At 41.3% G+C, this 24,315-nt stretch overlaps 1 protein-coding gene across 3 annotated transcripts in view; it reads left to right on the top strand.

The window, feature by feature from the left end:
• TTLL7 (tubulin tyrosine ligase like 7) overlaps nt 1-24,315 on the top strand; it is an 84,916-nt gene that overhangs the window by 5,152 nt on the left and 55,449 nt on the right. For all 3 annotated transcript variants that reach the window (XR_010303118.1, XM_064147896.1, XM_064147895.1), the window contains exons 2-4: nt 18,926-19,099; nt 19,250-19,378; nt 24,183-24,304. Coding sequence is in view for 2 of the 3 variants with exons in the window: in XM_064147896.1 (XP_064003966.1) it covers nt 19,075-19,099; nt 19,250-19,378; nt 24,183-24,304 (276 nt within the window). In the remaining variant the exon portion in view is untranslated. The remainder of the gene's footprint in view (nt 1-18,925; nt 19,100-19,249; nt 19,379-24,182; nt 24,305-24,315) is intronic.

The following is a 24,315-nucleotide window of genomic DNA, read 5'->3' as shown; positions in this document are numbered from 1 at the left end:
AATGATAGAGTACTAACAGTCACTCTTCCTTAGGAAGAAAGAAAGAAAAAAAGACAAAATCCACTTCTCATATATAATAAATCCTGTGGAAAGAATTGAGTGAGGTGTGGGCTTCATAGACATGGTGATGTGTTGACAAGTTGATTTCCATCCTTGCTTAGTAGCAAAATGCTAAATATATTCTTTGGTTACATTAAAGTATGTTTCTTTCCATCTTTGTCCTTGGGTTGGCATGTGCTTGTTTTATTTTTAGCACTTGAAAACCAGCACAGTAATATCGCTGTGGTGTGCAGTGGAAGCATTGGAGTATAGCATGAGAAAAAGAAATCAGATGCTTAATACTGAATTCATGCAGGTGAAGAGGCAAAGATCTAGATGCTGTTTATAAGCACAAAAAAGAGTGGACTGAGAGAACAAAAGATTGTGAGAAATTGTTCTTATTTACTTGCTCAGAATGAACTTGTTTTGAAAAACAGAATAGAGCTATGTGATGGAAGTAATAATTTTCTTTGCTTTTGTGGATAATTGTCATGTGTTTAATGTTCATTGAACATGAAATTTCTGTGAATTTGTTATATTGTTTTTTCCTTTCAAGCTTGTCTTGGTTGTGTGTGTGGTGGGAAAAATGTGCTAAGACCTTTTATATGAATTATTGATGGAGAGATGTGAAATATGTGCATTTTTTTCACCCAGAAAACCCCTAAAAGTGTAATATTATCCTGACTTTTTATCTTTATGTCAACCTGAAGTATCTGAAAGACAATAAATTACTAGTGAGCATTAACAATTAGACATTAATTTGAAGAAGGTATTTTTTGCTTAGAAGTGAACAAGAATGATATGAGAACATGACTTTGGTACATTTTGTACCATTTTAAAAATGAAAACGTTTACTGAAAAGAATGTTTCTAGGGATGGAGAGGGTATATTCAGTATATAAAATAAAGCACTGCTGCATGATGAGACAGGAATTGGTGCTGTTACGGACTGCTGAAAGGTCTTTAGTAGAGCTGGGAATCTTGTTGGCTTTTGACCCAGAGCAGTATCCACAAGTGAAAAATAGAAATAAGGGAACAATACGGCATTAGATTTGAAATTCTGGACACCAGTTGAGATCTATAGCAGTTAATGACCCCAAGCAGTTGCTTTAAATAGCCCCTGTATTACTTTCCTCTGTTGCCTCTGGATATGATGAGAAAATGAAAGGACATTGTGGCCTTTTTGCCAAAATCAACACTCAGGACGGCAAACACATATAGGAAGCAGGTCTTTGGTATGTTCTAAGAAAATTAAATTAAGCATACAAGAAATGAAAGTAAAAAATATCTTCTTGTGAGTGGATGTTTGGGAATGCCTAATGCAGATAGCACACCATTTAGTTCCATTGATAAAGAGGAAACGCTCATTCGTGGGGCATGCATACATAATGGTGTTCAGCTGTTTGAGGATAGTAGAGTGGCCCTGTTGAGACTGACTCTGCAATAGGTGGATATAAGGAAGTTGAAACCAAGCAATATGAGGAGTCATGAGGAAAAGACATCTGTAGAGATTTCAGGAGAGATGTCTAGATTTCACTTCCACTTCTGTGCTTCCACAGGAAATTGTGCCTCTGTTGGTTGCACTGAGTTTACTCCTCTAAATTTCCACTGTTTCAAAGTCCTCTTCCATTTTGGATGATGTACCTGTCTGATTGTTGCTCAAGTATGAGCCATGTTGTTTGGGCTTTTTGTTTGGTTGTTTTTTGTTGAAGCAGAGTGAGATTTTCATACTGAGCAACTTGGATGGGATTCATATCACCAACATTATACCTTGACAATTCATATACCTGCAGCTGCCTACACTGACTATATGGAGGCTGTCTACAAACTAAAAATGGCTCAAAATCTACATTGTAGGGCTCTACAGTTATACAGATCAATCCACTACTGTGTCTTTATATATGAGGACTAAATGTGCTTGAAATGTAATCTAGCATTTCATTGTAGTGTTTTTCCCTACTGATTTATCTGAAAGGCAGAACCATACTGAGTAGGGGAAATGACAACAAACTTTGGTAGAGCTGTTGAATTGTCAAACCCTTATTTCTTTGTCTTTACAGTGCAAATATGCACATTTGTTTGATTTTTCTATTTCACTCACATGGGCAAGCAAGAGAGATATTCTCTGTGGCTCAGAGAGAACACCTACTCTCAAAATTCATAAACTAAGAGGGAAGAAGTAGAGGAAATATCTTTTACATATATTGTAGCTTTTGCACCTTAAGGTGCATTCTACCTGAAGTATGGTACTACACCCAGTAGGACTGTAAATATTTTATGTAAATGCATCCTTCTCCATCTCACTGGAATCTGACTTCACAATACTCTGTAGGACAGGTGTGACAGTAGTGGTGTAGTTGGTCATGCCTGTCACAAGCAATGGACCTGACTGCTTTGAAACTGGTGTAAGACAGTGGGGTGCAGGTCGTTTGTGGTTTGGTTTTTTTTGTGGCATGGTGTTTTTTTTTCTTTTGTCCTCACAGAAAAAAAATAATTTCCAGACCTTTTATTGTCAGGTGGCCTCCATGTTAAAAAATTCCCCTTGTTTCCGATTGGAATCTCCCCAGCGGTAACTTGTACTCATTTACCCCTCTTTTCCACATGACTCCTTGTAAAAAGGGAGTCTCCGTGTTCTCTGTAGGCACCCTTTAATTACTAGAACATTGTCATAAGATCTACTCTAAGCCTTCTTTTCTCCAGGCTGAAAAAATACAGTTCTCTCAGCCTTTCTTCAGGTGGCAGGCTTTCCAGTCCTTCCATCGTCTTTGTGGCCTTTCTTGGGATTCTCTCCAGCCTGCTCACATCTCTTTGTTATTGTGGTGGAGGCGCTACAGCCCCAAAACTGAGGCCTCCCTATGCCTCTACATGCCTGGACATGTTTTCTGCCAGGACCTATGGCAGTAAACAGGTTGTGTAACAAACACACGCCCAGTCCGTGTACCCCTGGGGTCCACCCAGGTAATCCCCTAATTGGGAGGGTCCAGGCAAACAGCTACTGCCTAGTAAGGTAAGGTTTGGGCTTACTGCCAGCCTGATTGGTCACTTTAGATGGCCAAATGAGCCACAAATCTAGGCTCAGAGTCTATAAAGAGAGGTGCAAAGGAGCACCACATGTTCAGAGCATTCAGAGCGTTCAGAGTGTTCAGAGGATCAAGCTCAGCTCTCTGATCCACATAGCAGCACAGACCTGCTTGCATGGCCTAGACACAGACTCAGGCCCTTACTCTCTTGCAAACATTACTGAGGCTCAGCCCTCTCGAATTGATCTCAAGGTGCAGTTAAGCTGTCTGCGAACCCTTTGAGAAGCAGAGCGCATGCACACCTGCACTTCATACATATCTGGGGAGCTGAGAGCCCCCTGCCTAAGCCTAGAGCAGCCGTACATACTGGCTTGCTATCCTGCATTTATCTACAGAGCTCAAGTCTCCCTGCAGCATGGCATACTGCTTGCCAGCTGTCCTGTAAGCCTGGAAAGGTCCAGACTCATCAGACCCTTCCAGACTGTCTGCTAACCTACAAACACAGCCTGCTAGCTGTGAGACGACCGTGTCAGAAGTTACACGGACAAATCCTCCTCCTGCACCTGGAAATCCTGCCAGCTGATCATCGCTGCACACACACGCCATCCAGAAGCAGCAGCACCGAGACAGAGACCACTTCACCAGGAGAGGTGGTCAGAGAAATCCTGTTTACCTCAGAGACTGGGAACACTTATCATTCTCCTGCAAGCCGGGACTGATTCCAGCCTCACCAAGACCCGAATACTGGGCACACGCTGTGATACATTCCCGGGAGGGTGATTAATGATTAATACTTAAGAGCAACACATTTAAACAAGCTTTAATTCCTTTGTAAAATAAGTTACCTCTGTCTGAAGAGCAGACACAGTTTCAGCCCTTGCTGGGCAGACAGTATAGTTGTTAAGAGGCACTAAGCCTAAAGGAGTCTTTCTGTCTATAGTTGTTGATAATTTGATATTTCCATTTAATAATCAAATCCCTGTAAATATATCCCAGCTGTTTTCATAACCATGCACAACGAACTTGATTACATAGTGGTTAGGGGTGATACAAATTTGCAAATATTAATTTTAATAAATAATTTTATGAAAAATTAATACCGCCTCAAATTAATTTCTCACCTCCCCCTAACAGAGAAGGAATAAAAGAAATCCCCTCCACAACAGTTATATAGCAGGACCCGAAACTGAACAGTATTCCAGGCGTGGCCTGACAGTGTCTGAGTGGGGAAAAGGCTGGAAGGGAATCATAACTACTTTTCTTATGCCAAGTTATGAACTATTATTCTTCTTTAGCTCTACTCCTCTGTTACTACTTTGTTTTACTGTGGTCTTGACCTCTTAATTCTACATTTGGAGAAAATTGTTGTTCTGGTTCCATACATCATGTCTCTGATACAACTCCTTCCCAGTCACTGAATCATTTTCTAGTTTAGATTTTAATTCTCTTTAGCTTATTGTAATGACTAAATCTTATTGCTTTCTTCCCACAGCTTTTGTCACACTCTGAGCAGGAAATAATTAATTCTTTGCTCATAACATGTATCATGCCTTTCTCTCTTCACCCAAAACACAGGGAGAAAATACCTAGAAAGGGTTAAGAAAGATTTTAAACAGTGTTAGAGAGAGGCTAAATGTGAAGAAGCTGCTGCTGCAGTCTTTCCCTCATGTGCCAGCGCTGCCTGAAACTGTATCAGCTGTCAATTATTGATAACAAAATCTGTTTCCTGAGGGCTAAATCTTCAGATAGATTAAAAATAATCCTGCAGTAGAAGCAGCAAAATGAAATCATTTACCCTCTGTAAGTGTTGCATTGCTGAAACTGTTTCCATATAAGTGGGAGGTCCTGGTATGACTGTTTATTCTGCAATATGTAATTTTGTCAGTTAAAAATCCATGGTAAATAAACGTTTTGCACTCTAATCAGTAATTTCTCTGCAGAATAATTCTGATGTACTATCCTGCCACATACTGCTGATAAATTTTTCATGTTTGTTTCTTCCCCCCCCAACCTCTGTTGCAGATGATGTTAATTGAAATAATCTACCTTCAGTATGAATGCTTAGTCATTCTGTCCACTACATGTATTTCAGATTGAGTTCTTTTTCCTGGTTTCTTAACTCCTTTTCTCCACTTTATGCCCTTTCTCATCCATCCTACTCACAGTTTATCTTTCCTTATAATAGACAAATAAATTGAGGAGCATCTCTGAATACAGTAAAACTTGATCCATTAGTTAGACAAAATACACTTCTGGATAACAGTGTGAAACCTTTCTATATGTCACCTGCACAGTAATTCCTGTTTCTGAAACTGTGAATCCTGCATGAGTTGTGAAATATGAAGCACTACATCTAGACAGCCAAGCAGTGATAGAAGTGATAGTTGAAGCTTGTAATCTTTGTCAAAAAGAGAGACATTCAGAAGCAAGTCAGTTACTTGTCACTGTTATTGCTACTGTGATGAAAATGTGATTTAAATGGACTACAGTTTTGATTTGGATGACACTTGAGCTGGTCTGGTCTTAATCATATTCCTGAATTGTGCCACCAGCAGGAGTTTTCTGAAACTATGGTACGAAGTCCACATCAATCAGTAGAAATGTCTGTATTTATTTTACTAGGCTACAGGGAAGATCTTGTTATGTATTGCTTGATTTCACTATATACTTGAGACATTTTGTACCAAATAACGGAACTGGGAGGCTTCTTGGAGAAGAGCACTTTCTTCCTTTGAGCAATCAAAGAAGCATTAAAAATATTGGGAGGAAGTTTTGTATTTGTGAATCAATTCAAAATCCTGTCTCTGAATCCCAGTTTATTCTCTGTTTCTTTCTGCTTGTATTATCAATGGTCTTCATTCTCATTTGTACTAACACTTTACATTGAACACTTACTGAAAGATTTATTCTGGTTAATGTGTGTTGTAACTATTCCATACTTCTGTATTATAAATGCATTTGCCTCAGATTTTCCTTATCTGAGGTTATTAGGTAAATATAGTTCTTCCTGGATACAAGAAATTCCATATTACGAGGGATGTTTGAGAAAATCAGAAACATAGAATTGTAGACATTGTAATTTTCAGCCTAATATGATGTGATGATTTAAAAAAAAAGACTGTGGTCAGTTTTCATTTGTGTGATATTTTTTGTAGAGGTGATGTGTGTTACTATAAAATAATAAGAAAATAAACCAATATTTTTCTTTTTAATATTTGAAAACCAGTTAACTTTGTAGCTAGTTGGCTGTGTAAGTTTAGCCTTTTCTGAAATGAAAAATCAAATTGAGCTCTGCTAAATAAACATATCCTGTTGCTGGTTATCTCAGGTGAGGACTTTTCTTTTGGTATGTTTCTCAACCATAGCTCTCAACCAACACACAATGACCTCTTGTAAAAATAAACAACAAACCACCCCAAACACACTCCAGAGCCAATTGCTTTTAAGTATTGCTTCTTGAGTGTGGATCATGATGAATGAATATAGGACTAACTGTGATATTGTTCGACTTGGAACTGTGCTGCTGCTGTAATTAAAGTCAAGGCAAACAAGCATACTTAGGGCTGTTACCTCCTTAGATTTTGGAGTTACTGTAGAAGCTGTGATGCCATTGTTAGCATGATCTTTAACTCAGAGACAGTGTATGATTAGTCAGTAAATACACTGTTCAACAGGAGAAGGTTACATTGGAAATGCTGTATTTATCATGCAGAAGGTGCATTATTCTGATCCTGTGAGGCTATTCTTATGTTTTATTCTTTTAAACAAAAATTAAAGCTAGTGCATACAAAGTCTGACTCACTTAAGGTGTTTTGTTTTGTTTATTCAAAGTATTCAACTCGGGGTCAATATTTAAGCCATATTATTTTTCTAGGTCGACTACATGCTCTATCTACAGTGGAGCAATATATAACAAAATATTCCTATAGTAGGATGCTGATGCTCAACTCATCACTGTGGGAATAGTGACTATAGATCCTTTATAATTGACAAAAATAGTGTGATACAAAGGGTTTGAAGGAACTTTATAGATCAGGTCAGTTTCACATAGAGAAGCTTCTGGTGACTTGCATCCTTTTGAGACTGCCGATTTTCTTTTGCAAAAATATTTTTAAATCAGTGATATCTTACTGGGTCATACACACTGTGTTGTAGGGAGGAAAACGGGTTTCTGATGAAATGTTTTTTAACTGATGGAGTTCTGGCTGGCCCTATCAGCTGTTTGTAAAATATTGCTAGCACTGTCAGTTGCAGTAGACTTAATGATACTGCAGGCCAACTGTGAATATTTCTGTCTTTCATTTATTCTTTACAGAGTAGAATTATACAACACAGTCATTAAAATAGTAGATATTTACCAAACCTCATACAAGTATTCCCAGTGGAGGTGAGCAAATTTGATCCATAGTTGGAAGTGGCAGTGCAATGTGCTAAGCAACTCAGTGTGCTTCCATGGTCAAGCCTTCGAATAGACCTTTCTTGTGACTGCACTTGGTATCTTGGTCAAGGCTTCATTTTTCTTTAACATTTACACATCAGGTGCTGAAACTGCATTCTGATGTCTGCCAATTTATACTTCAGGCTGCTGTGAGAGAGTCATCCTTGCAGCTACATTGGAAAGCATTGTTACGTGGCAGCATGTCAATTAGGGTAATGTAATCCTCAGAGTCATTGTGGGCTGGGTGTGATGACTGTGGTCTGCCTCTAGAGATGCTGAAATAAATCTCTGGATCGTAGGCTTGTGAAATATGCAGTGAAATGAGGCAGACTATGTGGGACTGAGGTGTGGCTCTTACAATACACAGGAGTCTGTAGAAATTATTTTAACCATATTTATGTTCTGGTATACCCTGAACTTGAGGCTGCCACTGACTTGAAGCAACTAAGGGAGAATTTGATATGAGGGGGTAATCTTCTAAAGATAGCCTTTTATTTTTCCTTCTTCAACAAGATCTTAGTAAATCTCTCCCCGAGGGTTATTTGTAATACAATGAATCACTCCTCTAAATATATCAGCTTCCTTAAAGGATTAGTGCTCATTCCTTTATAATAAGACAGCTATGCTGATATATATGAAATGTTCAATTGTCCTGTCTTGTAGATCCCTTAGCTTTTACTAGAGAAATAAATCTTTCCAAAAGTATCACAGTATCACAGTATCACCAAGGTTGGAAGAGACCTCACAGATCATCAAGTCCAACCCTTTACCACAGTGCCCAAGGCTAGACCATGACACCAAGTGCCACATCCAACCTTGCCTTGAACTGCCCCAGGGACGACGACTCCACCACCTCCCCAGGCAGCCCATTCCAGTGCCTAATGACTCTCTCAGTGAAGAACTTTCTCCTCACCTCGAGCCGAAATTTCCCCTGGCGCAGCCTGAGGCTGTGCCCTCTTGTTCTGGAGCTGGCCACCTGAGAGAAGAGAGCAACCTCCTCCTGGCCACAACCACCCCTCAGGTAGTTGTAGACAGCAATAAGGTCACCCCTGAGCCTCCTCTTCTCCAGGCTAAACAACCCCAGCTCCCTAAGCCTCTCCTCGTAGGGCTTGTGCTCGAGGCCTCTCACCAGCCTCGTCGCCCTTCTCTGGACACGCTCAAGCATCTCAGTGTCCTTCCTAAACTGGGGGGCCCAGAACTGAACGCAGTACTCGAGGTGTGGTCTGACCAGTGCAGAGTACAGGGGCAGAATGACCTCCCTGCTCCTGCTGACCACACCACTCCTGATACAGGCCAGGATGCCACTGGCTCTCTTGGCCACCTGGGCACACTGCTGGCTCATGTTCAGGCGGGTATCAATCAGTACCCCCAGATCCCTCCCTGTCTGACTGCTCTCCAGCCACTCCGACCCCAGCCTGTATCTCTGCATGGGGTTGTTGTGGCCAAAGTGCAGCACCCTGCACTTTGAGCTATTGAACCCCATCCCATTGGCCTCTGCCCATCTGTGCAGGCGGTCAAGGTCCCGCTGCAGAGCCCTTCTGCCCTCCAGCTCAGTCACATCTGCCCCCAGCTTAGTGTCATCTGCAAACTTGCTGATGACTGACTCGATGCCCTCATCCAGATCATCTATGAAGATGTTAAAGAGGATGGGGCCCAGCACTGATCCCTGAGGGACACCACTAGTGACTGGCCGCCAGCTGGATGTGGCACCATTCACCACCACTCTCTGGGTCCGGCCCTCCAGCCAGTTCCTAACCCAGCACAGAGTGTTACCATCCAAGCCGCGGGCTGACAGCTTAGCCAGCAGTTTGCTGTGGGGGACAGTGTCAAAGGCCTTGCTGAAGTCCAGATAGACCACATCCACAGGCCTCCCCACATCCACCAAGCGGGTCACCTGATCATAGAAGGAGATCAGGTTAGAAAGGCAGGATCTGCCCTTCCTAAACCCATGCTGGCTGGACCTGAGATCTTTGCCATCCCTCAGGTGCGCAGTTATTGGCCCCAAGAGAACCTGCTCCATCAGTTTCCCTGGCACTGGGGTCAGGCTGACAGGTCTGTAGTTCCCAGGTTCCTCCATCCGACCCTTTTTGTGGATGGGGACCACGTTGGCCATTTTCCAGTCTCCTGGGACCTCTCCGGTGAGCCAGGACTGCTGGAAAATGATGGAGAGTGGCTTGGCCAGCTCAGCTGCCAGCTCTCTCAGCACCCTGGGATGGATCCCATCTGGTCCCATGGACTTGTGGGTGTCCAGATGATAGAAAATAAAGAAGTGTCTTAATTCCACCAATGATGAGTATGTGGTATACACAGTTTAAGCTGTGTTGGTGTAATCTGAGATGCCACAACTAAATTTCCTAATTATCTGTTGTTTACCAAAATTTCTCTGTAAATGTCATGTCAGCATTACTATTAGACAACCATTATTGCACATTATTGTCTGTTTCTTACATGAGCAGCAGTGGCTGTCTCATGACAAGTTGTGTTGGTCCTTGGTGTGTGGCAGCATGGCTTCTTGCCCTCATGGTCCCCAAGATAAATCAGACAGGGGTCCTTCAGCTGTTTATTTTGAAGGGAGTGTTTCATTTGAGGTGATAGGGTTATTTAGTTGGGGCAATTAATGAGGCAGGCATTATAAAACATGTAGTTAATTTTATTTCCAGAAAGCCCTGCCTACAACTATATACAAATTAGTTAAATTTGGCTTCTGATTTGGTTGAGAAAATCTTCACAAGGATGCTTATGGACAATTTGTTCATTTAGGAGAATCAGAAAATTTGGAGACGTTTAGCCACAAAATGGCTTTGCCCCACTTATGGATTGGTAGCTTGGAGCCCTAGGGAAGGTCTGCTACTCACTGCAGTGGAGTAGGAATTTCGGGATAGTCTCTGGCTCCTTTGTGGCAGTGTTGGAACTGCTCAGCCATTGAAAGGCTTCTAGATCTTCCCAGGGTGCTGGGAAAGAGGCAGACAACCTCTGACCTGATCCTGGTTCCTCTTGGCATGGAGGTTTGCAGAGGTGCAGGCAGGGTCTCTTGCAGATGCGCAGAGAGCACCATGTCGGTGGTGCTTCTTGCCATGTCGTGAGGCACTTAGATCCCTTCCCCTGAGAAGCTTGAGGTGCTTAGAGTTTCTAAGTGGTTCAAGCCCAAAACATGGCAGAGCAGAACATGTTGTCCAAGAGCAGTGAGGCTGGAGCACAGTACACTGTCCAAGAGCAGTGAGGCAGAAGCAGCTCATCTGCTTGCAACTGAGCTCAGTTTATATTATTTGCCTGGGTGCAGTGGCTCCTTTGGCCACAGAGATTCACCAATCAAAATGGCATTTGCAAAGCTGACCATATTAGGTGAAACCAGGGCTCACCCTTATTTGGGCAAGACACCAATAAGTACCGAAACACCTCTGGATACCTGTTTATCACTTTGGGAGGGGACATAATGGCCCAAGCCTTTGTTTTCCTCCCACACTTGCTTGCCCCATCAGCAGAAGCTGGTGCAAGGCCTGTTAGCCTTCCAGGACACAGGGGTCCAGCCTTCTTACAGGTAGTATCATTACAGTCAGCTGTCTCTTGCAGAGCTGAAGTGGCCAGTTCTTTCCTAAGGTACTATGTGTTTCTAAGCTGAAAGTGCCTAGACTCCTCCAATGCCACTTAAAATGAAGGTGGAATGGTGATATAGCTGAGGTTGATAGTTACAAAAGAGGTGGTCTTACATTCAGCAGTGTTCAGTAGATCTTAAAGTGATCAGGAGCTAAGAATACTTTCTATTTTAGAGTTAGTAAAATACTGTCCTGCTGACAGATTTATGGTGTTATCAACACTGAAGTGGTGAACAGTAGTATGAGGCCTATGCTTTCTGCTGGCAGAGAGTAGTGCATTAAAGTATGCATTTTCTTTTAGCAGATGCATGCTTTCTGAAATTAGAATTTTATTGTATACAAACATGGTTAGGCTCGTTTGGACTATTTTGTCAATATTCTTTCTTGCCATTATGAATGCAAAATGATTTTTGCTAGATGTTCCCTGTGTTTTATTTATGAATTATTGATTTGTAAGTCATATGGGTTCTTTTTTTGCTTGCCTTGTCAATTAATACATTTCCCATGTTTTACTAAAATAAAGAAGATTCAAGCATTGTCCTTTTTACTGTAATATTCTAATTCTGTTTTGCTTTCTTTGATGTCTCTCTCTTTCAATACCTAGAATATGACTATATGTTATAGTGTTCCATTTGTTAATGGTCCAGACTATGTTATCACATTAGAAAGGGCTTTAGAAGGATGAGAATGAGCCAAGAGAGAGTCACATTGTGTGCTCTTCTGTGAAAGACACTTTGGAGGTCATTTTTTAAAGAGAAATCAATCTTCATTTTTGAAAGCTTTGGCATTGATTTAAATTTGGCCAAGGATTTGAAGTTTTCTTCTTAAACACAAAAAGCAGCAATATAACACTGAAAAGAAAAAAAACATTGCCTCTGTGCCCAGGTCTGATCTCTGTATTGTGCATAGGAAATGATTAATTCCTGTGAAACTCTGTGTAAAATAATGCATAGGAATATGGTTTAATTGAGGACTGGTCAGTGTTAGGCCAATGATTTGGCTCCATAATCTTAAAGGTCTTTTCCAATCTAAGCAATTCTGTGATTCTTAAGTTTTGACACTTCATCACCTTGGCAGATTCCGATACATCCCTGTTTCCTGAATCAGAGATATATACTTACAATTTAATAGACTGCTTGTGATAGTAACAAAAGCCCTCAAAGCTCTAAAGTGCAAAGTCTAGTAAGACCAAAAGAAAATCTCCTATGAACCGAGACTGTAAAAATCCTAAGTTCTGTGCCAGTGGGTATGGCTCAGCCTTGGAGCTGGCACTGAAGGTTCTCACCGGATTCCAACCTTTTAAAATCAACACACGTTTTATGTCTTCAGCAAAAGACACAGGTTTGTGACTGTGCTGCAGACTCTGATTTCTATTGTGTTTCAAAAACATACTTTCAAAGCTGTTTATGCTTTCAATATTACTAAATAGATGTTATCAAATTATGTCCATTGTAGAACTCTATTGGGGAAGGCTAAGACCGATTATAGGGTTTTTCGTAGTTGGGATCTTGAATGCAAAATTGCACTTGTAAGGTTAGACTCAAAGTACCTGTGACTTGTTGATTCACAGTTAGAGGACTGTTAACATAGATTGTTTTGTTAGTTTGTTTGGTAGTTCAGAAAAGTGCTGAATGTTTTAGAAATAGTAGCCATTTGATAAGCTGCTTGATAAGCTCTGTTTTACAGAGCTGCAGGACTCAAAAAGGTTTTATGTAAATCACACTGTTCATATTCTTGTATAGCTTTTGGCTGTCCATTTAGCAAATCAGCCACCTGAGAACTCTGTGCATTCATTTTATCTGAAAGAACTGATGAATAAACATCTCCTCTCATTCAACGGTGAAAGCAAAGGATGTTGAAATTAATAGATTTTGTTTGACTTCAGAATATTTTGAACCATACCTAATCTGTATATATTCTGAAGCCATCTGAAAGCTCTTGAAAAACAAGGCCATCACTCTGACACATTGAGCCCCAAAATGAGGACTGTTTTTCGCACTTGGAATTTCTTCGTAGGCGTGGGAACTTGCTCCACATTATTCTTTTAGCATGTTGCAGTAAAGCTGCTCTACTGTGCTTGCTTGTAGCAGGACCAGTTCAATGTACATTTTGTCAAGACATGTATTTAAAAAAGAATAAAGGTACCATGAAAGAACATGAGGCTTTTGATTCTGCAGTAGAATTACTGCAAATTACTACTTTGCTGCATGAGGGTGGTACTGAAAAAGGCATCTTTCTCTAATACCATTTTTATTAGTCTTAACTTCATTTTGAATCTACATTTCGTAGCTTAATTCCACACCAGCAGTAGAATATAGTTTCGTCTAACTGCAATAAATAGCAGACTCTTCATTACCTATATTGAGACTTTAACACTTTAAGATCTAGTGGAACAAACCCTGTAATTATTTAGGTTAGATTGAAAAAAATTGGAGTTTTGCTAGGTCAGTGCTCTGAAGACTACTTTAACTTCTTTCTTTTTCACTTTTCTGTGACATTTTTGTTATTTTAATTTTCCAGCTGACTGAGGAATGGGGATTGTGGTGCAGTGATGTTGGCTGTCCCTCCTTATGGTCATCTGCCAGGTTCTGTAACTATATCCTCAGTATGCCTCCATTTCAGAGTGAAAGCTCCTTCTGTCAGGAGGCACAGCTAATGTGCCTTTGCAGTCACTTTTGACAGCACTGAGTAAATTGCATTAATGGGCTCAGAGGAAAGCTGTCTGCTGATTTTTGAATCTATTCTGAAATATTCTGGTGGTGGTGATTGATTACTTGTCTGTACAAAAAGAATGCAGGAAACTGGCAGACTAGTTTTTGTAGCACTTCACCAAGGATATAGGAACATACTTAAGAAATGTTAGGTGTTTTTGGGAGGTTGTGCTATGGCTTAAGATCTGAAGCTGTGTGTTCAGTGTGTATATGTAAAGTTAAACACAAACATAGCCCATAATGCTTGTGGTCACCAGTTGTGTCAACACCAGTACTGGCTTGAAGGAAGAGTGCACTCAGTGTTAAGTGTTGTCTCGGCTTTGGAGCATGGGAGTATTTTGATAGTAGATGATTCTACCATTCTTAATGCTTAAATCTAGTAGTTGAAATATATTTAAAATATATTTATCTGGTTTAGTCGTTTTTTTGCTGGGGTATGCAGTAGTGGTTTCACTCTTATTGGCACGATCCAAGTTAGCTTGAAGGATCACATTGATTTGAGTGTTGTTTGGAATAGATTCCACTTCATTTTAACTTTGATTTTTTTTCTCTCCCTTCTCTATTTTGATCTATTAATTCAGTCTTTTCCTGGGATGCTTACTCTTAGGGAAAAAGAAAATAGGGGGTTGATGGCATGCAATTTCTATTTAGAGAAAAATAGCCTTTTGAGCTCCACACTGCATCTAGATATAAAGTGAAAGATGATGAAGGCAGAGGTGAATTTGGAGCAATATGGAGCAACCTGGGGAATTAAGTATTTTTCAGTAAATATATATGATCTAGGTGAGAAGAATATTTTGCAGACTGTTCACTAACTTCTTGTAGTACACTTCATTTGTGTAACAGGAAGTAATACTCTTAAATTCAATTTTGTACAACATGGTACAACTTGTTACCAAGAACATAGAGATTGTTCTACTAACTACGAAACCACTTATTCCAGCTGTCACCAGCTCTTCACACAGGCACCCTTGCACCTTTCTGAGACTCTTCTCGTGGGTGGACTCAGGCAGCTGGCTTGATCTCTGTCTGTCTGCAAAACTTAACCTCTTCAGCATGAGTATCCTACCTCTGCTGTTCCTAGAGGGAAAAAGCTCAATTTTCTTTTTTTTTCTTTCTGTCTCTTTCTAGGACAGGTATGTGTGGATTTCTCACACCTTTGCTAGGCAATGGTAAAGATAACCTCATCTTCTATTTCCCCTTAGAATACTTTTATTCAAGGTGTTCGTATAAGAATGTGCTAACCTGGATGCATCTCTTTACAAGCCTTTCTCTACTTACAGGTTAACCATTTTCGTGCAGCCACCCTTGAACTGGTATGAGTGAGCAACAAACCTTCATCAATTTGTATGACTCGTGGTTTCAGGAGGAGAGTGATGTATGCAGCAGGAATTGCAATTTTTTTTGCTTAGAGTGAATTCAAATTGCTGATAGGTGACTTGCCAAGGTTAAGCAAACTCTGTCAGTTCTGGTTTAGAAATAGAATACATTCTTCCATGTTATTAAAAACAGTCTCTTAGAAACATGTCTTACAGGTAGATAATAGATACATTATTGGACCTCTACATTGTTGCAGATGAATGCAGGTTGTAAGTTAGGCTTATTTTATAGGTAAAAACTTGGGACAAATATAAGAACTGACTCAAAATGTGATGTAATCATAACCTGACAATGCTGCTGCTTTTGCTGTTGTGTGACCTGGTGGGCTCTGCAATGAGCTTTGCCCTGTAACTCGCAATTCTGTCAGGATGGCAGAGGCTGCCTACAAAGTGGTTTCTGCTGTGAGTCTTTTTCAGCATACTTGAGACAACCATGCTCTGACCTGGGTGCAAGGCTGGGCAATAATAACAAATCAAGAGATGTGCACTAGGAAGAAATTCCAGGAGAGGACCTGGATCAGCAAATGAATGAAGTCTGGAGTCAAAAAGAGGAAAGACATGCGGGAGCTTGTGGCTGCTAGGGCCTGTGGCATTGCAGTGCTGAATCTCAGTGCTCTGTCAGCATGCACCATTTCCTTCCAGCTCTCTCCTTGCCACAAGAGCCCTGTATTTATTGCTCTGAGAGATATGTTCCTGTCTTTCCCACATGACCCATTTCCTCCAGTTTAGAACTGCTCATCTAAAGTGTAGCCCTAGAAACCTGTGAATCTGTGAACAGTTGCAGTTTACTTGGGAGGATTGCAGCCTGATCTTAGTTCTTCTTGCTGCACAGTTGGAACTTCTTGCAGTACTGCACTGAACACATACACGGCATGGATGTTTAAGTGGGAGCAGGCCTACTGTTCCCATGGCTTAGCCTGCAACTCAGCTAGTGTTCTGGGTAATGGATTTCCCTAGAGGAGATGCTGTACCTCTCACCTGTCACTTGGCATGGCGGGAAGAAAACTTAAGACCACCCAATTATATTACACCTGTAGTTGTCTTTTGCAAGGCGATGGTACCGGCAGGAGCAAAGGAAGGGACTGCATCGTCTGGAAAGTATTTTGGAAAACAACTAACTTAGAACTGCTGATATTTTGGTGTTCAGTGGAATGGTTGTTTAGAGATGAGCAACTTAAAAGGAGTGTAGCAATTTTGAATTGTTATATGCAAGCTTAAAGCAGGATACAGTTTGACTTTATTGGTATAGGACAGTGTGAAAAGGTGAAATCTTAGAGTAGGCTTCAATACAGAAAACAGTAATGAGCCTTTCTGTTGAAGTATTCAGCTTAAATCAGGATTTGACTGTGCTAAGACTTGCATGTGTCTTTGTTAACAAGATTTGACATCATTAGAGGAGTATAAAAAATGTCATCCGCAGTTTTGCAGAGAAAAGAGTTACTTCATTGATCAGTTTGCAGCAAATTTTGTGAGAGTTAGGCCAGTTGATTTGTTTTTCATATGACCAAAAGGTGGCCATAGTTCTTTACCATCAACTCATGTACATATGCTAAAAAGTTGACTGGTTGAAAGTAATGAACTGTGAATGTTGATTCTTTATATTTAGATCCTAAAGAGTACTCTTCTCAAAAAAGCAGAATAATTTCTATATAAAGAAAAAAAATAGTATTTAAAAACTCTAATGCAGTTTGGAGCTCTATAATTCACCTTAGAAAACAATGTGTTACAGTAACTTTGGGCAGAGCTTTTTCTGTGTTTATAAACTGAATGAAAGCTCTTAGGAGCTGTTCTGGTTTTTTGACTGTATCATGGGTATGTCATGTATTATTGAGGGCTGGAGTTTCTCACAGGGAAGTGTTAGTAGTCTTGACATTCTTGCAAATTTGTTAAAAGAGTTTTTAGCCAGTACAGCAGAAGCACAACTGCTAGGCATTTGCGTGCATGTGTAGAAGTCCTTACTTGGCTAGCAGGCAAGCTTCAGTATTCCCAGGAACTAAACATGTCTTGTGCTCTGGTGGTATTCTTAGCTTGAGAAACAGATAACATGCAATGTGCGGTGAGTCAGTATGTCCAGCATTGCCTTGTCCCTCACAGTGGTTTCAAGAAGGATGAATGCTTTACTTTCCCACTTCTCTGTCTAACTCTTGTAGGCCAAAGGGCAGGAGACCGTTCAGGCCACCTTCTCAGATGATGGCATCCAAAACATTAAAACTTCAAAATGACCTACCAGTTTTAGTTGTGGTTCAGCAAAGTACATTTCATGTAGTGTGACTGGGTAGCACCACAATGCTGTTGAGCATTGTATCTGTGCATAACACTTCTCCTTTTCTTTTTAGATAAATACACAAGGTCAATGTTGTAGTGTTAATTTGTGGTGCTCCACTATATGGACATGAGAGAGGTTTGAATGCCATTACAAAAGAGAATTTGTCCCTAATGCGTTTGCAGCAGTCACAGAAGACCCACAATCTGTTCTTTTTATACTTTTGTGTTAATAGGTTGTTAAACATAAATTTCTGTCTTTGAAAGAAATAACATCTCATAGCTCAAGGTATCTGCTTTTATATGTGATTGCCAGAAAGGTGGCTTGTCCAGAAAATACCTCCTCTTCTCTCTGACATGTGTACATGCACATATGTAAGCTAAAAAAAATAGGATTTTTAAGTAATGTTTTGGTAATTTTGCTAAATGCACATCTTGTCCAATCTTAGTACCAAATATGTTTCACATCATAAGTCATGTCTGAATTTGGCCTAACTGTAATTTTCTGCTATTTATAGCAGAAAGAATTCCACATCATTGATATAAACCTACTTAAAATAAGTTTTACAATCACCACCAGTAGCAATATATACTAACCTAAAGCTAGCATAAGGAATATCCATGCATATAATTGCAGAAAAGAAAGGAAGGCATTTAAAAAGTAGTAACTTCCATCATGTATGTTTCAAAAAGTCATAGATTTGTTTGAGGCAGCCTGTCAAAGAGCATTTGTTTCCTTGCAGACTTTGTTATAAGTGCTGTGTGCCTGAAGTGATGTAACAGTGTGTTTAGAAGCGTCTTGTTTCTAAGGTTTTTTCCTAGACTTTTAGCCCATTGTTCTTATGTGCTTAAGCTGGACCTAAAAAACTTTTAATATGTAAAATTTTTACGTGTGGTAGAGTATTAATATAGAAAAAAAATGAAACATTTGCATCAGTGTATACCCAAAAAATACTTGGTTTAGAACCTGACAGTTTAGGTACTTCCAGCCCAAAGTGTCTTTGAAATTGTCTGTTGTGTCATGAAGCTGCAGCCACGTGTTATGAGGTGGTTATTGGGACAACTGCTTTACAAATGTTGATAAATGAAGAAGTGGAAAAATGTTATTAAAATTATTTCAGTTATTTCCCATTTGGTGCTTGAAAACACATAACACATTGTGCCTAATGTAAAAAAAAAATGAATTATGGTTTAAAATAGTTATAAATCTAATGAGTTTTGTTTTCATGCCCTAAATCTTCCATCAGAAAAATGCAATAAAATGAGATAATATACTCTCATTTTGCAAATTAATATTGCAGAATTATTTGTCCTGAAACAAAACAATTTAATTGTAATTACAATAACCTGGTCAATCTCTTAAAAGAAACACTACTTTTGACTTGTTATTAAAAGCATTTCTATATTTAGTTTTCTGCCATTTGTTTTTTTGTAATAAAGTCTAATAAAGTCTCTTGGTTTTTGTTGGTTTTTTTTTTAAACAGATCCCTGTCTATTCCAGAACTGATGTTTGCTATAACTAGAGGCTGAAATGGTATGACTGAAGCTTTAAATAATTTGACTTTGACAACCATCGTTTTCTGAGAACTTGGAACGGAATTTGGGCTCTGCTTCTGCACTATCTTAGGCTATAATGCCATCCTTGCCTAATGAGGGAGGTATGCAAGTCTTGGATTTTTAATCAAGTCTATTAGCTATTCAGTATGAAGGTACCTCTGACTTGGAACAAAGTTAATGTTTATATTTTTAATTCATTTCTGCATGTCGGTATAGAAAGATGTTGATAGTTGTAACCTTATTTTTCAAAGATAACCATGGATCTGCACCTTTGACTTTGAGTTCGGAACTACCTTATCAAAGTACAATTAAAAGAAAAGCCAGGAAGAAGAAAAATGGAGTCATCACTGCAAATGTTGCTGGCACAAAATATGAAATTGGTAGGAGACTGAAATTTTGATTTCATTCTAATAGTGATTTACATGAGTGAATTACTAACTAATGGGGTGAATTATTGCTGACTGGGAGGCGTTTTCACAGGATGTTAGGGACTGGAAGGGACCCAAGGAGATCATAGAGTCCAATCCCCCTGCTAGAGCAGGACAATGCTATCTAACACAGATCAAAGAGGAACACATCCAGACAGGCCTTGAAAGTCTCCATAGAAGTTTTCCAATTTGTAGCACTGCAATGATAGCCTTGAACACTAAATATTTATTGCCCCTCATTTCTTACTCAGGGGAGGGCCTTGATATGCAAAAAGGTAATCAAGAAGGCTGTGGAAAATCCCTCTAATTATGAATGGTGTATGTGTTTGAAAGTTCATTTAAAGCCCTGAAAGATTAACAGTGTAAAATTTAATGTTACATAATTAATAATAGAGGCTTTTCTAATAATGTTTTGTGTTTTGATATTTGGGACTACTTCAGGAAAATCTTTTATTCTGGAGCCTGAGTTATGCCTGACAATCAATCTTTTATCTGTTCTTTTTAATGTTAAAATAATGTACACATTTGCATTTGTCACTACCGTACCTTATAGAATCATAGAATGGTTTGGGTTGGAAGGGACCTTCAGAGGTCCTCTAGTCCAAACCCCTTGCAGTGAGCAGGGACATTGTCCACCAGATCAGGTTGTTCAGAGTCTTGTTGAGCCTGACCTTGCATGTCTCCGGGGATTGGGCCTCAGCTACCTCTCTGGCAGCCTGTTTCAGTGTTCCACCACCCTTGTGGTAAAAAAACTTGTTCCTAACATCCACTCTGAATCTACTCCAATTTAAAACCATTGACCCTTGTCTTATCACTACAGGCCTTCCTAAATGTCCCTCTCAAGCCTTTTTGTGGGCCCACATCTGGTACTGGAAGGCCATTATTGGGTCTCTCTGGAGCCTTCTCTTCTCTATGCTGAACAACCCCACTCCCTCACCCTGTCTTCATGGGAGTGGAGTTCCAGTCCCACTGACTGTATCCCTTCTCTGGACTGTTTCCATCAGGTCCATGTCCTTCCTGTGCTGAGAGAGCTAGAGCTGGCCGCAGTACCCAGATGAGGTTTTACCAGTGCAGAGGAAAGTGGTAATATCAGCTCTCTTGATCTGCTGGCCACACTTCATTGGATGCAGCCCAGGATGCAGTTTGCCTTCTGGGCTGCCAGTGCGTACTATTGGATCATGTCCAGCTTCTCATCCACCAGTACCCTCAAACTGCTTTCTGTATGACTGCTCTCAATTTTCGTCATCCCTGAGAGTGTACTGATATCTGGGATTGCCCCAGTTTAAGTGTAGGATGTTGTACTTTGCTGTATTGAACCTCAGCCTACCTCTCCACCTTGTCCATGTCCCTCTGAATGGCGTCCTGTCCTCCAGTCTTATGAGCTGCACCACTTGGTATCACCTGCAAATGTGTCCTTAAAGATCTGATAGTTCTGCTGTGCTGTCATCCCTGAGGATCCTTTCCCATGGGGTCCTTTTGACTAACACCTTAAGGAGCTGGAAGTTCACCTTCCTAAGTTTAAGAGTCCTGACTCTACTCCTTGCCTACCCCATGTCTCTTAGGACTACAGACTCCACCAGTGCATGATAACTGCAGCCCAGGATGTCAAAACTGATGAGTTCATTTGTATTTGTGACCAGTATTGCATTCCCTCAGGCAGGACTGTCTGTTACCTGGCTCAGGAAGTTACCGAGACACTGCAGGAGTCGTCTTGATTGCCTACAGCTTGCTGTGATGTTTTTCAAGCAGTTGAAAGACTTTAACAGGATGAGATCTTCTAAGCACAAAGCCTACTGTAGTTGAAATAGGAGGGCCTCATCAGTAGGCTTCGCTTGATCTGGTGGCAAAGGTTCCCTTTTCTGCCTTTGTCTCTAGTTCTCATCCATAAGCTTTTGACCTGTTCCCAGCAGTTCTTCAGGGACAGTTCCTCCCATTGTATCTCTTTCCTGACATGGAGGGCAGCACCTCCACCCCTCCTTCCACACCTGTTCCTTTTGGACAGCCTGTAGCCACACTCCCATCACAGAATTCATTCCACCAGGTCTCAGTGATGGCTACCAGATCACAGTTAGCTAACCACACAGTAGCTTCCAGCTCCCTATTTATTGCCCATACTGCATGTGTTTGTATGGAGGCTTCAGCTGGACAATTGGCTGCAGCACTTACTTAGCAGAGCTTCCCTTGATTTCTGTGAGGTATTTCATGGGAGTTTCCATGCTGGCTTCTATTGCCTCAGGAGACTCCAGTGAATCAGTCCTCTGTTTATCACAAGCAAGCCTGGTTTCTTCCCCTTTGCCCTTCACATCTATCTAGTTTCCTGCTTTATCAGTGAGTCCTGGTGACTTCTGGGCAAGGACGACTCTTCTCACTTGAGAAAGGTGGCTGCAGTTGGGTGCTAGCATGCCTTGTGTCATGTAGGCTAACCCATTGTGAAGAACCCAAAATTTTGATGCTGACAGCAGTCATGAAGCCATGTATTAATGGAATGGATTTGCCTGTCCCTTCCAGTGTCACTGCCCACCACTGAAAGGAGGGAAGATAAGATAACATGTGCCCCAAAGTTCTTCACTAACCCTCCTAGGGCCCTAAAGTCTCTTAAGTGCACTTGGACTATGTGTTACTGTTTCTTCAAGACTTGCATGAAAGGGTTGTAGTCCAAGGATCGCATTAGGCTCGGGAGTTTCCCAGTGATCTCTGTTCTGGGCTCCTGTGAGGCAACAGGCTTTTCTATGAGAATGGTCTGCCCTGTATATTGGACCTTCTGTTCCTTTCAGAAGAGAGTCACCTACAACTTTTCTTCTTGGTGGAAGGGGTGATGATACTATGGGAGGTAGGTCTTTTCAGTGTTTGTGAACCCTCTAGTCTGGTTGAATCAACGCCCACGTAGCACCGCTGGCTGATCCTCTACCTCTTGAGCCTTGTACCTACTGTGTAGGGCACCATGGTGGGCAAGGAGAGGGTTTGCTTGCCTTCCCTAATGGGGACTTGCTTCCATGCAGTACTCATTTTTGGGACTCTGCCTGGATTCTTATGGGGAGAGGATGGTAGATCTCTTTGATTCTGAGGTTTTCATGGTGACTGTTCCTGTCCTTGTTTCTGTCTCAGGGAGGTCACAGTATGGGTTCACATGTCTATCTCTTTCTCCAACACCCCAATGTTCCATAACCTCTTAGCTCTACCAGCAGGCTGAGCAAATAGTTCACCTGCTCACATCCCACACAGCCATTTTCCTTAATTCCATCTGCAGTCAGAGATCTGGCTTGCTGCGTGGTTTTGGGGAAACTCAGTCTGAATCAATGCATCCCTTGTAGCAAGTGCAGAGGAGGATATGCCCTTTCTCTGAGTGCACACCATGGTTAAACTTTCTCACTCCTGCTGAACCTGCTGGCTTACTTTTGGTCTGGGAGATTTTGCATTGCCTTAGCAAAATGCCGTGCAAACTGATGTGCTGTGCCCCTCGTGCCACACTCCAGCCCCTTTGCTGGTGGTCTTGGTCACTGGCATTCTGTGGGGTGTTCTGTGCTGGGTGAGAGCAGTGCACTTTGCTGACAGTTCCTGTCTGGGGCTGTGTGCTCCAAGACCCTGCCTGGCCAGTGCCAGGAATTTCTCCTGTCCAGCAGGGTCTGGCATTGATCTAACACACAGACCTTAGCAATGCTGCTTCTGAGATGTTGCCTCAACTGCTACATTTTCAGAGGTTCTTGACTAAGGAATTCTTGTCATCCATCTGCAGTGGCATTTAGAGTCATCACTGCTTTAAAATTAACAGCCTAGAGAAGACTCAGAGGGGTTCTTACCAATGAAGAGGATGGGCCTGGGCTTTTTTCAGTGATGACCAGTGATAGGACAAGGGGCAACAGGCACAAAGTAGGACACAGGAGGTTTCACTTAAACATGAGGAAAAACTTTGCTTCAAGAGTGTCAGAGCACAGGAACAGGCTGTGCACAGAAGCTGTGGAATCTCTTTCTCTGGAGATATTAAAACTTGCCTGAATGTGTTCATGTGCAGCCTGCCCTAGGTGAACCTGTCCTAGGAGGGGAGGTTGAATTGAGTTGCTGTCTACAACTACCTGAGGGGAGGTTGTGGCCAGGAGGAGGTTGCTCTCTTCTCTCAGGTGGCCAGCACCAGAACAAGAGGACACAGCCTCAGGCTGCGCCAGGGGAGATTTAGGCTTGAGGTGAGGAGGAAGTTCTTCACTGAGAGAGTCATTGGACACTGGAATGGGCTGCCCGGGGAGGTGGTGGAGTCGCCGTCCCTGGGGCAGTTCAAGGCAAGATTGGACGTGGCACTTGGTGCCGTGGTCTAGCCTTGAGCTGTGTGGTAAAGGGTTGGACTTGATGATCTGTGAGATCTCTTCCAACCCTGATGATACTGTGATACTGTGTGATACTGTGATCTCTGGAGATCCCTTCCAGCTCCTATGTTCTGTGGTTCTTTGATATGTGATGGCCAGGATTGTCTAAAAGCCATGAAAGTGGACTTCTGAACTAGCTGTTTGTGGCATGCCCTGAAGCCCTTTACAGTTCATCTTACAGGTTGTGCTCTGATTCCAGCCTCAGTACAACGTGCTGTAATGTTGAGGTGACAGGTTTGCAATGAACTGTGACGGAAGTACCACAAGATAAATAATAACTTGCATGTACACATTTTCTTCAAGGGTTGAATGTTGGAATTATTTAAAATCTTAATTGGCTTTTTTGTGTTTTGAAAATGAATCCATTTTAGAGGTTCCCTAAGTATGTGCTTTCTCTGTAGTGCGTGTAGTAATACGAGAAATGGGGTTTGTGAAAACACGCGATGAAGATGAAACAGCTAATCTCATCTGGAGCGATTCTGCTGTGCAGCAAGAAAAGATTGCTGAACTTCGGAACTACCAGGTAGAGCAGCA

Source organism: Pogoniulus pusillus, chromosome 8 (genome assembly GCF_015220805.1).
Source record: "Pogoniulus pusillus isolate bPogPus1 chromosome 8, bPogPus1.pri, whole genome shotgun sequence".
Taxonomy (NCBI): Eukaryota; Metazoa; Chordata; class Aves; order Piciformes; family Lybiidae; genus Pogoniulus; species Pogoniulus pusillus.
The sequence above is the reverse complement of the archived record's forward strand: the minus strand, read 5'-3'. Positions and strand labels throughout refer to the sequence as shown.